Raw genomic sequence first — 12,424 nt, forward strand, 5'->3', positions numbered from 1 at the left:
TTGTTCTGTTTTCAAAGCCACTGCCATATTTTTTAATATCCTAACTCTCATGCTCTTTGTCTTGCAGGTAGCAATTCACTCTGTGCTTGAAAAACTTTTCAGAAGCATTTGGAGTTTGCCCAACAGCAGAGCCCCATTTGCTATAAAATACTTTTTTGACTTTCTGGATGCCCAGGCTGAAAACAAAAAAATCACAGATCCTGATGTCGTACATATTTGGAAAACAAACAGGTGGGAATGTGGGCGATTATTGACTGTTTTCTAGAATGTAGGACAGAAATATTAACTAAAAGGAGGGCATGGACAGTTACAGAAGGGTTCATTTATCTCTGTAACAAAGTCTTTGGCCAGGTTGGTTAAGCTATCATGTCGAAGTAGTTTCTTGCCATGTTTCTATTTGTAAACAATACATGAAATCACTGCTATGCAGAGGATCCTATTGTTTAGGGTAAAAATAAACAAACTGCTATCTCTAATGCATGAAAAAGACTTTGTCTAGAATGTTAGAGCAGCAAAAGATGAAAAGTTAATATTTTGTGGTTTTATCACACAATTTTTCCATTAGGAAAAACTCTTATTTGTCCCAAAAATAATCAGTTACTTTGCAGTTTTCAAGCTGTGTGCCTAAATTCCTGCTTTTATCAAATGCAGTACTCAAGTACCAGGAGAATTAGTCAAAGGTTTGTACTGGCTTTTTTTGTGTTTTAACATTTTACCTTAAGGCAGGGCATCCAGATTTCTTACGACTTTTTCTTCAGAAAAGAAGCATGGTTCATTACCTCTATTTGAAACAGGCTATGCTGGCGCTCAGTGAGTTACGATGCAGTAGGACTCGTGTGGCAGGCTCAGGCGTCCCCAAGCACCGGGGCCAGCCACACCATTTTACAGAAGCTTTAAAAGCCGAAGTGGCAGAGCTCTAGGTCCAGACCTCTCCCAGGAATCCGGCTGGATCCCCACGCTCTGCTCAGGCCCACTCCTGGCCCCCCGCCCTGTTGCTGCCACACCCGGCCCGGCACTGCAGGCCACCATTCTGCGGTGGACACTGTGGCATCTGCCAGGGGTAGCTGCCATGTGGTGGAGGTGCTGAGCTAGGCCAGAGCTGAAAAGGAGATACTAGAAGGACTTTGAAGGATTCCCAAATTCGTATTCAAGTGTGCATCTGAGATCCTTCCATGCACCAGCAGTGAACCAGACAGACAAACCCCCGTCCCCACAGAGTTTGTGCTCTAGTTGGTGCAGACAGACAGCACATCGGGCCTGACCACTGGAGGGCATTAGGAGGGAGTGAAGGTGCAGAGGAGAAAGTGCGAGGGAGGGTAGCGAGCTTCAGGACACGGTGCCCAGAGGCTCCCGGAACTGAGGATAACCTGTCAGGAGCTGTGGCTGGAGAGCCCAGGGAGATGGTGTGGCCGAGACCAGGCTGCCACACGGCAGGGGCGAGCTCAGGCCTGAGAGAGCTCAGCGAGAGTTTCTCCCTGCTGACCGCCGAGTGAGCAACTGTGTAGAGAAACCTCTTGCCTGGACCATGGCCCCTCTCAGCCCCCTCCTGCCTTCCCATGGCTGCATTTAACCCTTTCTCTTCTGAGTGCTGTGGCATCTATTGATTGGTAGTTTGGCTAAGCAGATTTGTGTATTCAATAAGGATGTAGACCCCTGTTTACAAACTGGTAAGCAGATGACTGGCCACCTGTGAATAGCCCTGTTTGAGAAGAGCGTATTCTCTTTGAACAGCCTTCCTCTTCGCTTTTGGGTCAACATCCTGAAGAACCCTCAGTTTGTCTTTGACATTAAGAAGACACCACACATAGACGGCTGTTTGTCAGTGATTGCCCAGGCATTCATGGACGCCTTTTCTCTCACCGAGCAACAGCTAGGGAAGGTAAGGCCCCATTCTGCAGTTTCTGCACACAAACTGATGAGTCCAAAGCACTATGTCCTATGAACATTCACATAACAGACAGTTGGCCTAAACCACACCAGCTGAAAAGAAATAGTTGCTCATGGTCACTGTACATTTGCTTTTCTTTAAATCTAAATTTACTTTAATTTTTTATCAATTTTTTTTTTCCTTTTTCATTTTTTTGAGACAGAGCCTTGCTATGTAGTTCAGCCTGGCCATAAACTCCCTATGTAGCACAGGCTGGCCTTGAACCCACGGCAATCCTCCTACCTCAGCCTCTTGTTGCTGGGATTACAGACATGCACTACCATACCCAGCTCCCATTCATGTTTATTTTTAACCTTGTTCAGAAAGTAAAAACCAAAATAATTAGCCCCACCCTATTGTAGAATTGCACCTCTGAAAAAATACCACAAAGTATACATTTTCCTTGTTTCTTAGAAAAACATTCAAAGGACACTGATAGACTAACCCAAATATGAAACTATTAATATTTGCCCAAGTCAATTCCATCGGAATATATTGTAAAAAGTCTATTTCAGTATAACAAACAGCTTATGGGCAAGAAAACCTTGCCTGAGACTTCTAACAATACCAATTTGTCAGTTTATAATCAAGTCATGAACATTGCTTTCCTATGGTTTTCTTTGCTGATTAAAAAAACCCCAAGAAAGCAAGGAAAGATAAAAATACAGAGCAAGCTTTGAAAAAGACATTTTGGTCTTTTCTAAGCACTCCAAAATAAATTAAACTGAGCAGTATCTGTACCTAATGGATTTCAGAAAAATCTCTGAAAGCTGAGAAGTGGCTCTTTGGTAGGAGGATTTTCATAGTACCAGGAATGGACCGCTGATTGACGCATGGGTACCTCAGATACCGAGCTAACCTTTCAACTCTTTGTCGACACTCTTCCTGCAAAACAAACTGGCTTTTACATTTGTCTCCCTTCCTGTTGCCTGCTCTCAAGGTGGAATCCTCAGCATTATCTTTGATGCTCCTTCCTCTCTCCTTCCAGCCTCTATCCTCAGTCCGTTGGTTACCACTTCCTTCCGGCTGTAAAAGTCCCCGCCCCTTCCTCTCACGCCTTTCCCTTCTCCTCCACTCCCTCCCTGCTGGGATAATATCTGCCTCCTGACCTGTGTCTGGCCTTGCCCTGGACTTTCCCTTTTCACTGTGTCTCAGGTTATCTTTCTAAAACATCAGTCTGACCTCGCAGCCTCCTGCTTAAAGAATTGAGAGTATTTTCCGTAACCTCCCGGCTGCTGTCTTTACAGTGCCAAGTGCTCCTTTCCGAGGCTTCAGGCCTCTTTTCGGCCTCATCATTTATTGGCACACTCTGCATGCTTTCCCCAAACACACCAAGAGCTCGTGTCCACCTCCCTTCCCTCAGGTCTTTCCAGGCTCACGACCCTTGTGTCTAGTAAAATCCTGCTCGCTCATTCATTCATTCATTCATTCATTCACAAACCATTCATTCAACACACAGTTTCCTGACGTGTACCAGAAACTGTAGGGGACTCAGATCAGTCTATCTTCCTCCTGTGTGAACTTTCTCCAATGCGTTTCCCACAAGGCTGTCTTCATTTGACTGATAAGGTTTGTCTTAGCACAGCACACTGGAAAACACTTGCATGTTTGTTTATTCATAGGGAAAATAGTCATTTTTGGATTACTTACCAGGTTCTTAGTATGTCTCCGCACAAGTACCACACAGGTAGTTATTGTGACCCTCGTTTCGTAGATGAGGAATTGGTGTCCTGAGGTTATAAGTCTCACCAGAGGTCACAGTAGGTATAAACTCTAATTTGTCCAACTCTATAGCCTTTTCTGTTTATAGCCTAACTACTTATATCACAGTTAACACTGTAGATTTGTCTTCGCATTAGATTGTGAGCTTCTCAAGGGCAAGTAACAATCGTCTTCATCTTTGTACAATCAATGTCTGCCTAAATGTTTATTTACCTGGCTAAATGTTTATTGAATGATCTACCGCCATACCACCCTGAATGCACCCCATCTTGTCTGAATGAATGAATGATCACATTATTTGTGAGTTCTACTTGAACTTGACAAGAAAATCTCAGTATTATCTCAATCAAGGCATCCTTAAGAATGATTCATCAGGCCACTCATTCAGCCACTGGATTCTGCAAAATGCACTGGAGCATTAACTCACCTATCTTCTTTGAGGAGAATTTTTAAAAATTTTGTAAAAAAGATTTCTTAGGGCCGGGGATTTAGCTCAGCGGTTCCGGCGCCTGCTTCGAAAGCGCAAGGACCCAAGTTCGATCCCCAGTACCAAAAAAAAAAAAAAAATTTCTTAATATAAAATCTCTACTTAATTGTGCTTTAAATATTATCACTATTATAATTACATAAAACCATTAAAAATGCCAGGGAACCTTGGTAAATTCAGACATCAGAGCCACCAATACTAACAACCATACGCTTCCTTGAGGAAACTGGAAGATCTTTATAATCTACTGAAGTAAGAGGGGCGAGCTGGAAAATCTGCCACTGCCAGTCACTTACCAGTTTCATAGTTCTATAAAAGGCTCAATCAGACCTACAATCAAGTCTTTTATAAATGCCAAATTCACTGGTGGGTGAGGGTGAGAGCAAATGTTTTAATTCAGGCTTTTTACGACCATTAGTAATGAATTATGATTGAAATAAGTTCCATTGTTACAGTAACTCAAAATCATGCAAAAATAATAATTTAGTTCTTTTATGAGAGGGAGGCAGAATATATTAGCATTAAATCCGCCCGAAAAGAACAGTGACTCACCAGAACTATCTAGATGGCAGTCAGTCACTCCGTCACCATCTATGGAGGCCTCCTGCATGAAGCCTTTTTAGCAGGAGGTAATGCTGGTGGTAGAGGTTCAGCTACACTGTGCTGAGAGAAATTCTCCATGGATTTTTACATGTGTGGTATGGTTGCTTTTTTATTTTTATTTTTTTCAGGAAGCACCAACTAATAAGCTTCTCTATGCCAAGGATATCCCAACCTACAAAGAGGAAGTAAAATCTTATTATAAAGCAATCAGGGATTTGCCTCCATTGTCATCTTTAGAAATGGAAGAATTCTTAACTCAGGAATCTAAGGTATCATTCAAAACCGGAAATAAGCTTCTATTTGGTTACTGTTTTAAAAAATCATTTGTCTCTCAATAAGCTTTTCTTTTTCTTAGAAACACGAAAATGAATTTAATGAAGAAGTGGCCTTGACAGAAATCTACAAATACATCGTAAAATATTTTGATGAGGTACGATTTTATTTAACATCTTCTTTTTAATCTATGAATCAGTCACAAGGATTTGGCTGTAGGATTCTGTAGGTCTCAGGACAGCTCTGGCATCCCAAACAGCCAGAAAGGGAGGCCAGGAAGCCTGTCTGAGGTGGGGGTCTTGGGACCAAGCCAGACCCTGCACACAGCTGCCCCTCTTGTCTTTAAATCATGCGCCCACCTCTGGACCAGCCTGCATTTACATTTGAGTTCATGGGACCTACAGCCACACCGACTCAAGTTAACTCTGATGACTAAGTTGTGGCCTTGTTCAAGGGGGCCAGCTTAGGCTTGATTGTAGTCTGCTAAAAATGAAAGCTAAGCCTAGATTCTGTATTCAGTAGTTATATGAAATTATGACATATTTCTAACATAAGCAACTATTTCAATAACAACTGTTTTAATTCAGGCTTTTTACAACCATAGTAATGAACTACGATTCTCCTTTATGATTAATTCTCCTTAACCTGGATGCGTTGTTTCCAAATATATGTTAATTCCCCCTTCCCTGATTCCCCCCACTCTGTCATGCTGGGCCAGGCTATCCATGTCAATGGTGAGAATAGCTCACCATTTCCATTTGCTACTTGAAGATCAAGTGAAGAGCTAAGGTAGGGTAGAGGCAATGAGTTCCTTAAACATGATAAGCATCCCTCTTTCCAAGGGTGAGAAGGGGAGAAGGGAAGCACTGTGGAGGGAAGGGAGGGGACAGAAGGGACTACACTGTCCAAGCGGTGGTGGGGGGAGTACTTGGCTCTCAGGAGGATGCCCCTGCCTGCTGCATTTAAGGAGAAACACTTGCCTGCATGTTGGCTGCCCAGGAATGCTTGCTGTGCTTGGAATGGCTGTGACATAATGCATAAACCAGGGCCTTGGAAGTCTGGCCCCATAGTTGTAAGGAAATAGTTGGTATTTCTTGAGGCCTTCTATTTTAAACCGAAGTGTTGTTGATCCTGTGACAATGACTTAGCAAAACAACTTGCAAAGTGAGTATGTAAATGATTGAAGACAATGTTGGCATCTGTTTCATACAGATTTTACCACTCACAGCATCAGGATTAAAAAACAAAACAAAAACAGAACTATAATACTAAAACCCCAATATCTAAAATAACTGTTCTAATTGTCAACAGATTCTAAATAAACTAGAAAGAGAACGAGGGCTGGAAGAAGCTCAGAAACAACTCTTGCATGTTAAAGTCTTATTTGATGAAAAGAAGAAATGCAAGTGGATATAAGCACTCTGGGGCTTGGCTTAACGTGGCAAAATTCTTCAGACGACTTGGGAGCAAAATGGCTGCTTGAGCTACTCTGTGTCGTTAATTTTTTAGGTTTGCACAAAGGTTCCACTTTGAGCACTGTCTTTTTAACAGACCAAGGCACATGCACAGCTTTTAGTAAGCATATCGACCACTGTGCCTGTGCGTATACTGTGGGAACCCTTCTGTAAATAGAGTTGAAGTGGTTGTTGCAAACAGCCTCCTTGTTTACAGAGAATACAGGGCCAGAAAGCAAGTGTCAGTATTGTAATGACAGTCTCCACTTAAGCACAATGATATCTAAGTGGTTTTGTTGGAAAACTACAGCTGTATAGCACTTGTAACTACACTGCACCTCTGCAGAAAAAGGGATATTGCCAGTGCTCAAAACAAAAGGTGAAATGAGTCACTTGGAAACAAGGTGGAGGTGTTAGGGCAACCTCGAGGATTTGCAGCATTGAAACTTTCCCCAGTAGTTCTTGGAAAAGTTGACCGCAGAATTTGGTAGTGTGTACACTTAGCATTTGTGAGCGTGTGTGTGTTTAAACCAAAAACTAACAGTGTTGCAACATTGTTGAAAGGGCTCGTGTTTCTCAGTGGTCGCCAACTGCACTCCATCCAGCTCACCTCCATTTTTCATCCAGGAGCTCTAAAGCAAGGAGAGTGAGTGGGCTTTACTGAAATGCGACAGTGGTTTACCCAGACACTTTGTCCTAATGTATGTTCCTTTTTTATTTATCTTTTCATACTAAATGTATTTGATGGTGGACATGTTGGGTATTGTAAAAAAAATACTATTTTTGTTTAAAAACCTTTGATCAGAACTATCTGTGAAAGTGTAAGTCACTCTAATCCTACATTTCTATACTAGTGGCTCCTTGCTTTAGATTTCTGGTGAACCCTGTGGTTATAAATACCTGTGTGTGATTTTAAAAAAAGATACATTTTACATTTCATCAAATTGCTGTTCACACTGGAGTATTATATATAAATAAATATATATTTGAGGCCCAAGGCCTGAAAAATATTAGTAAACAACTTGGTATCTTAGTCTTACTATGTACTTTTGGAAATTATTCCTTACAGGAGAAAGAATTTTAAATACTCATTCATGCCTTTTTTTTTTAAAGAACTCCCTATCCAGTTATACTGTAGTCTTTTTATTGCTGGGTTTTTTATTCCTGAATTTTTGCTGCTCATGACCAATTTTAATACCACTGTGTTTTCCTTCTATTAAACCACAAATAAAAAATGTAATTGGCAACTCTCAAGCTTTCCTTGTGGCAGGCACCTTTTACCCTTGGTGCTCTAAGTCCCAGATCTAGGAAAAAAAAATTCAGGTAGTGAATAAAACATTGATCACACATTCCTTAAAACCATTTACCAACACCCTACGGAATATCAGAACTGAAATGTGAATTTGTCTTAGGGAAATGCAGTTCTTTTCTGGTCCTTAATATCTGGTGAGGAGTGAGAGAGGTAACACCTCAGCAAACGGTTCAGAGAAAGAAGCAGTGACTGCCCTGCTAGGCACTGTCCCAATCCTGTTGCTTTTGACCACTGTCTGTCCAATGGACACATCTCAAAAATACTACCAAATAGGTTACTTTTAAGAATAAAGTGAGAGGTCTTGTCCCCATCCAAAGCTGCTACAGTCTTCAAAGAGGTGAAGGAAGGCATTCAAAAGAGAACAGTTACAGGAGGGTTGAGAGCCAAGGGTAGGAGAGTTGCCCAAAAGACTTCCCCTTCTCTAGGGTACAGTGAGCTAAAAGGACCAGCTAGGCTTTATCTAAGTATTTCCCGAATGCTACACGAGGGTGTCCCTGTCCAGCTCTCTGGCACAAGAGTCCTGTGTGGAGAGGGACCTCCCCTTCCAAGGACTGTGCTGTTAGGAACTTTGGGCAAGTCACTTACCTCTTCGTGCCTCAATTTCTGTATATTTCTAACCTACCTCACCGAGGTGGTGTGAAGATTCACTAATGTATGTAGCGTGTTTGTCAATCCTCCAGTGAAAAGCACTATCTAGATCATGTTTTGGATCACATTAGCCAAATGCAGTAAATGGCCAAATTAGATGTGTGCTGAAGACAATCAGTCACTGGGTCTATATAAACAGCAACTAGAGAAACAAATGGCAAACAGTATCTATTTTCAAGTTCCTTTGCATATTTTTTGGTGCAAAACAATTCATTTATAAATTTTTTTTCTAACAGTAGTGTCTACAGCAGCATTTAAAAATTAATTCTGTTACCTTTTCTGTATTAGGATTTAAAGTCTATTTCTTATTGTATACCTGATTGAAACTGTTCTTGGAGATGAATGTTTTAAATGTCTATATCCAAAAATAAACATTTTGATGTAACTGGGGACTGTTGGTCTTTTGTTTCCCCCTGAGTTTCTAGTTATAATAGGTTTTTCATTCTAAGTGGTGCTATAGAAATTAATTTTCAGAAACAAGGGGTCACTGTATGTGCTACATGAATAAGCAGCTCCATTATGCGGTAAGTGAACCTAGTTTCTTGGTAAATGATGCCAAGGGCTGCTCAACTGCATTCCTGTCCTCCACTATGGACTTGGACTTCTGACTGTGATGTCTTCTGGATAATGCTTTGCTTGGATGACATGAAATTATTCCAGCAGAATTTCTCAAAAAGATGTTACAAAAAAGCTTCCAACGGCTGTGCAGTGAAAAACAAAGTAAATGATGGCATACTTAAGAGACACACAAAAAAATAAAATGTCATCATTTGGGTAGATCCAAAAGAGTGGGAAACAAATACCAATACTTCCAGAGGGACTCACTGGGTTCCTCCATCAGTACCCCTTTTTAAAATAGCCATGGGATTTAATTTTCTGCTAATTCCAACTCAGAAAAGCCAAAATCAGTGAAATCTTCTAAACTGCTAAATCTGCACTATGTTGTTTGGCCAAAATGAAATTAAACACAAAACATTAGATAGAAAAATATTTATTAAGCTCTTTAATAAATTATGTGCACACAGTTTTTTGAAAAGGTAGTCTTTTGCAATGAATGTTTATATAGATACCTTTAAGTGTTTTTATGCTGTCCTTTAAATTGTCATCTTTTTTCCAAAAACTATAGGTTTATAACTCTTATAGTAAACCACAAGGTGTTTACTGACTGTTATTGTCAAGCACCTCAAAGATAAGAAAAAAGGAACTTTCAAAATGGACATATTTCAGCCAAAATGCCAAAAAAATTCAAAGTAAAGTCAATTTTATAACTTTTTTTTTTTTTGGTACTGGGGATCGAACTCAGGACCTTGCGCTTGTGAGGCAGGCAGCAGAACCACTGAGCTAAATCCCTGGCCCAACTTGATTTTTTAATTAGTTTCTTTTATAGATTTATTTTCATAGTCTCAAAAGGACATCAACATATATTCTAAATATCTGTGAAAAACTGTTCCTTTTAATGTTTCACTTGTCATAGTTGGTGCCTTTTTTCTCGAGGCACATTCAAGCACTTTGGCAAACATTAGCGAAGTACCTCAATGCCACATATGTTAAAACTTCACATTTTACTGAGTCTGTGATTCCACCCCTTTTGATCTCTCTGTCTTTTTGCCAAGAACATCATTCCCCAGGAGATCCAAGTTCCTCTAGTTGTTTTCTTTGTGTTGTTTCTAGTTCTTCTAGTCTTTTGTGAAGGAGAGAGAGTTCCCTTTGATGTTGTTCCTCCTTAAAAATGATGTAGGAAAGCAAAGCAAAAGAAATTGTTAGAAAAACTAGAAGTCTCCCCTTACACAGGCCTGCAACAATCTTCAGGAAAAAGACATCCATTTCAGCAGCCTAAAAACAGAGCAGCATGGGCGAACTACTAACTAGTCCCACTTCTCTCCCACCTCAGGCTCTGACCTTAAGCAAAATCCATAGTCTGTTCCTCTCCAGGTGTGAAATTCACTAGGGAGTAAATTAGAAAATACTAGAGGTTTCAGCTATACATGGCTACCTTGGAACCAGACTGGAGGTTAACAGCAGTTTCTGACAAACAAAGCACTTGGGCTGAGACTCAATTCAATGATTAAAATCTGTGCTTATAATATTATAAAACATAATTACTTGGTCCTTCTAAAAACCATCCAATCAATTTGATTCCTTCAATATTTTGGGGGCCTGATAGAGCAGACAGGGCGTAGGCTTGGAAACCAGACAAGTTTAAAACTTCACTTTGTCATTTATTAAGCAACTTTGGGCAAGTCACTTCACCTTTTTGACTTAAGTTTCCCCATTTGTGAATTGGAAATAAAAATACCTACCCTCGCCAGGTGTGGTGGCACACACCTGTAATCCCAGCATTTGGGAGGGTGAGGCAGAGGATCACTGAGAGTTTGAGGACAGCTTGAGCTACATAGTGAGTTCAAGGCCAGGCTGAACTACACGGCAAGACCCTGTCTCATAAAAAACAACAAAAAAACAAGCCAAAACAATACCTGCCCCTCAAACTATTTTTCATTAGTATTAAACTACTGCATGCAAAAAGCATATCACATTGCATTACTAAGTGCTCAGCAGCAGTACATAAGCCAAGTTTTACAAAGTCTTCCTTACTCAAAAACTCATTACAACTTTCTTATTATTGCCTAGTAGGATATTTTACTCCCAGCACCATCACTGAAAGAACAAACTCAAATCTACTTGTCAGCCCATTTTTTTGGTCCTCAAAGAGCAGACGTTAAGGCTGGCCTGAAATAGGTATGCTATTTTTGTGGCTAAGATCACATTTACAATTTGGGTTTTGAACTCTCTATTTCAACTGGTAAAAACCTCTAGAAATGTTTGGCTGTTTTTTCCGAAAGTAAATGCTCATACCTGCATATGAGGAGGGAAGCATAATTCCATCCCTGGAACCATGGCTGATGACTGAAAGCTAACAGGATTCATAGATGCTGTCGGAGGTACGTTAGGAACTAAAATTAGACTTCGAAATTCGTTATGTCTTCTCTGTATATCCTTTAGTCTTTTCTGAAGCCTTGTATATTCTTCAAATGGAACATTTTGTCTTAAAGAGAAAAAACAGTGTTTACATTCTTTTAAGAGTTACGTGCTTACTGATTGACAATTTTTTTCCCCCGGAGACAGAGTCTTGCTGTGTAGCTCCTATCCTTGAGCTCACTATGTAGTCCAGGCTGGCCTCAAACTCATAGTGATTCTCTTGTCTCAGCCTCCCAAGTGCTGGGATTACAGGCATGTGCCACCACACCTGGCTTCACAAAATACTTTAAATTGGAAGAGAATAATTTCTAAATTATAAGATGTATCTATATCATATATAAAATTCTACTTAAACAGAAATAGAGCATATCCTTATTCTATAGGATTATAGTTAGCACTGCAGACCATCAATTTACATAGTCTTATTTGCCAATTAATCAGATTAAAACTCTTTTCATACTTTTGCTTTCATTTTCACTCCTCAACCATGAATCCCGAAACTAAAAAGAGACTCTACACCAAAGAATGTCTTATCTTACAGAAGGAATCAAACAAGAATAAAGAAAATGCTAGGTGAGCTTTACGAAACTGAAATTTTCTAGGTGAAACATGGCCATATATAGAATTGCATGTAGTTCAATCTAATTTTTGAAATGCAGGTATGATATTGTGATACAATAAAAAATATATGTATTGGTCTCTGCCCCTGGTCCCAGGCAGCTCCTGGAATCCAGGAGTGAAAGAACATATTTTTAACAGTGATGAGATGACCGGTAGCTGGGGGAACCCAGAAAGCTTCAGATTGAGGTCAGGTCACCAGAAAGACCAAGACATGGTTAGGGAGTCGAACTTTCAGCCACAGCCCATCTCCAGCTCTGGGGAGGGGAGAAAAGCTAAAGGTTGACTTGCTCCCCAATGACCAGTAAAGCAATCAATTCTGCTTATGAAGCTGCCATTAAAACCCAAAAGGTCAGCACTGGGGGAGCTCTTGGGTTCCTGAACACGTGGAGGTCCCTGGAGGG

General features: G+C 40.5%; 2 protein-coding genes across 3 annotated transcripts in view; one reads left to right on the forward strand and one right to left on the reverse strand.

Annotated features, from left to right (window-relative positions):
* Plxnc1 (plexin C1) overlaps positions 1-8,811 on the forward strand; it is a 138,054-nt gene extending 129,243 nt beyond the window's left edge. Inside the window, exons 27-31 of the mRNA XM_004844955.4 lie at positions 68-231; positions 1,732-1,879; positions 4,868-5,008; positions 5,095-5,169; positions 6,324-8,811. Coding sequence (XP_004845012.1) covers positions 68-231; positions 1,732-1,879; positions 4,868-5,008; positions 5,095-5,169; positions 6,324-6,428 — 633 coding nt within the window. The 3' untranslated portion in view covers positions 6,429-8,811. The remainder of the gene's footprint in view (positions 1-67; positions 232-1,731; positions 1,880-4,867; positions 5,009-5,094; positions 5,170-6,323) is intronic.
* A 978-nt stretch (positions 8,812-9,789) lies between these two features.
* The window catches only part of Cep83 (centrosomal protein 83), a 140,644-nt gene continuing 138,009 nt past the window's right edge, over positions 9,790-12,424 (reverse strand). For both annotated transcript variants that reach the window (XM_087192805.1, XM_021258466.2), the window contains exons 15-16: positions 11,280-11,469; positions 9,790-10,148 (exon numbers count right to left, since the gene is read on the reverse strand). In XM_087192805.1, the coding sequence (XP_087048931.1) occupies positions 10,044-10,148; positions 11,280-11,469 (295 nt within the window). In that variant the 3' untranslated portion in view covers positions 9,790-10,043. The remainder of the gene's footprint in view (positions 10,149-11,279; positions 11,470-12,424) is intronic.

Source organism: Heterocephalus glaber, unplaced genomic scaffold (genome assembly GCF_053883595.1).
Source record: "Heterocephalus glaber isolate CG9 unplaced genomic scaffold, H.glaber_assembly_v1.0 deba00001572, whole genome shotgun sequence".
In the NCBI taxonomy this organism is placed as follows: Eukaryota; Metazoa; Chordata; class Mammalia; order Rodentia; family Bathyergidae; genus Heterocephalus; species Heterocephalus glaber.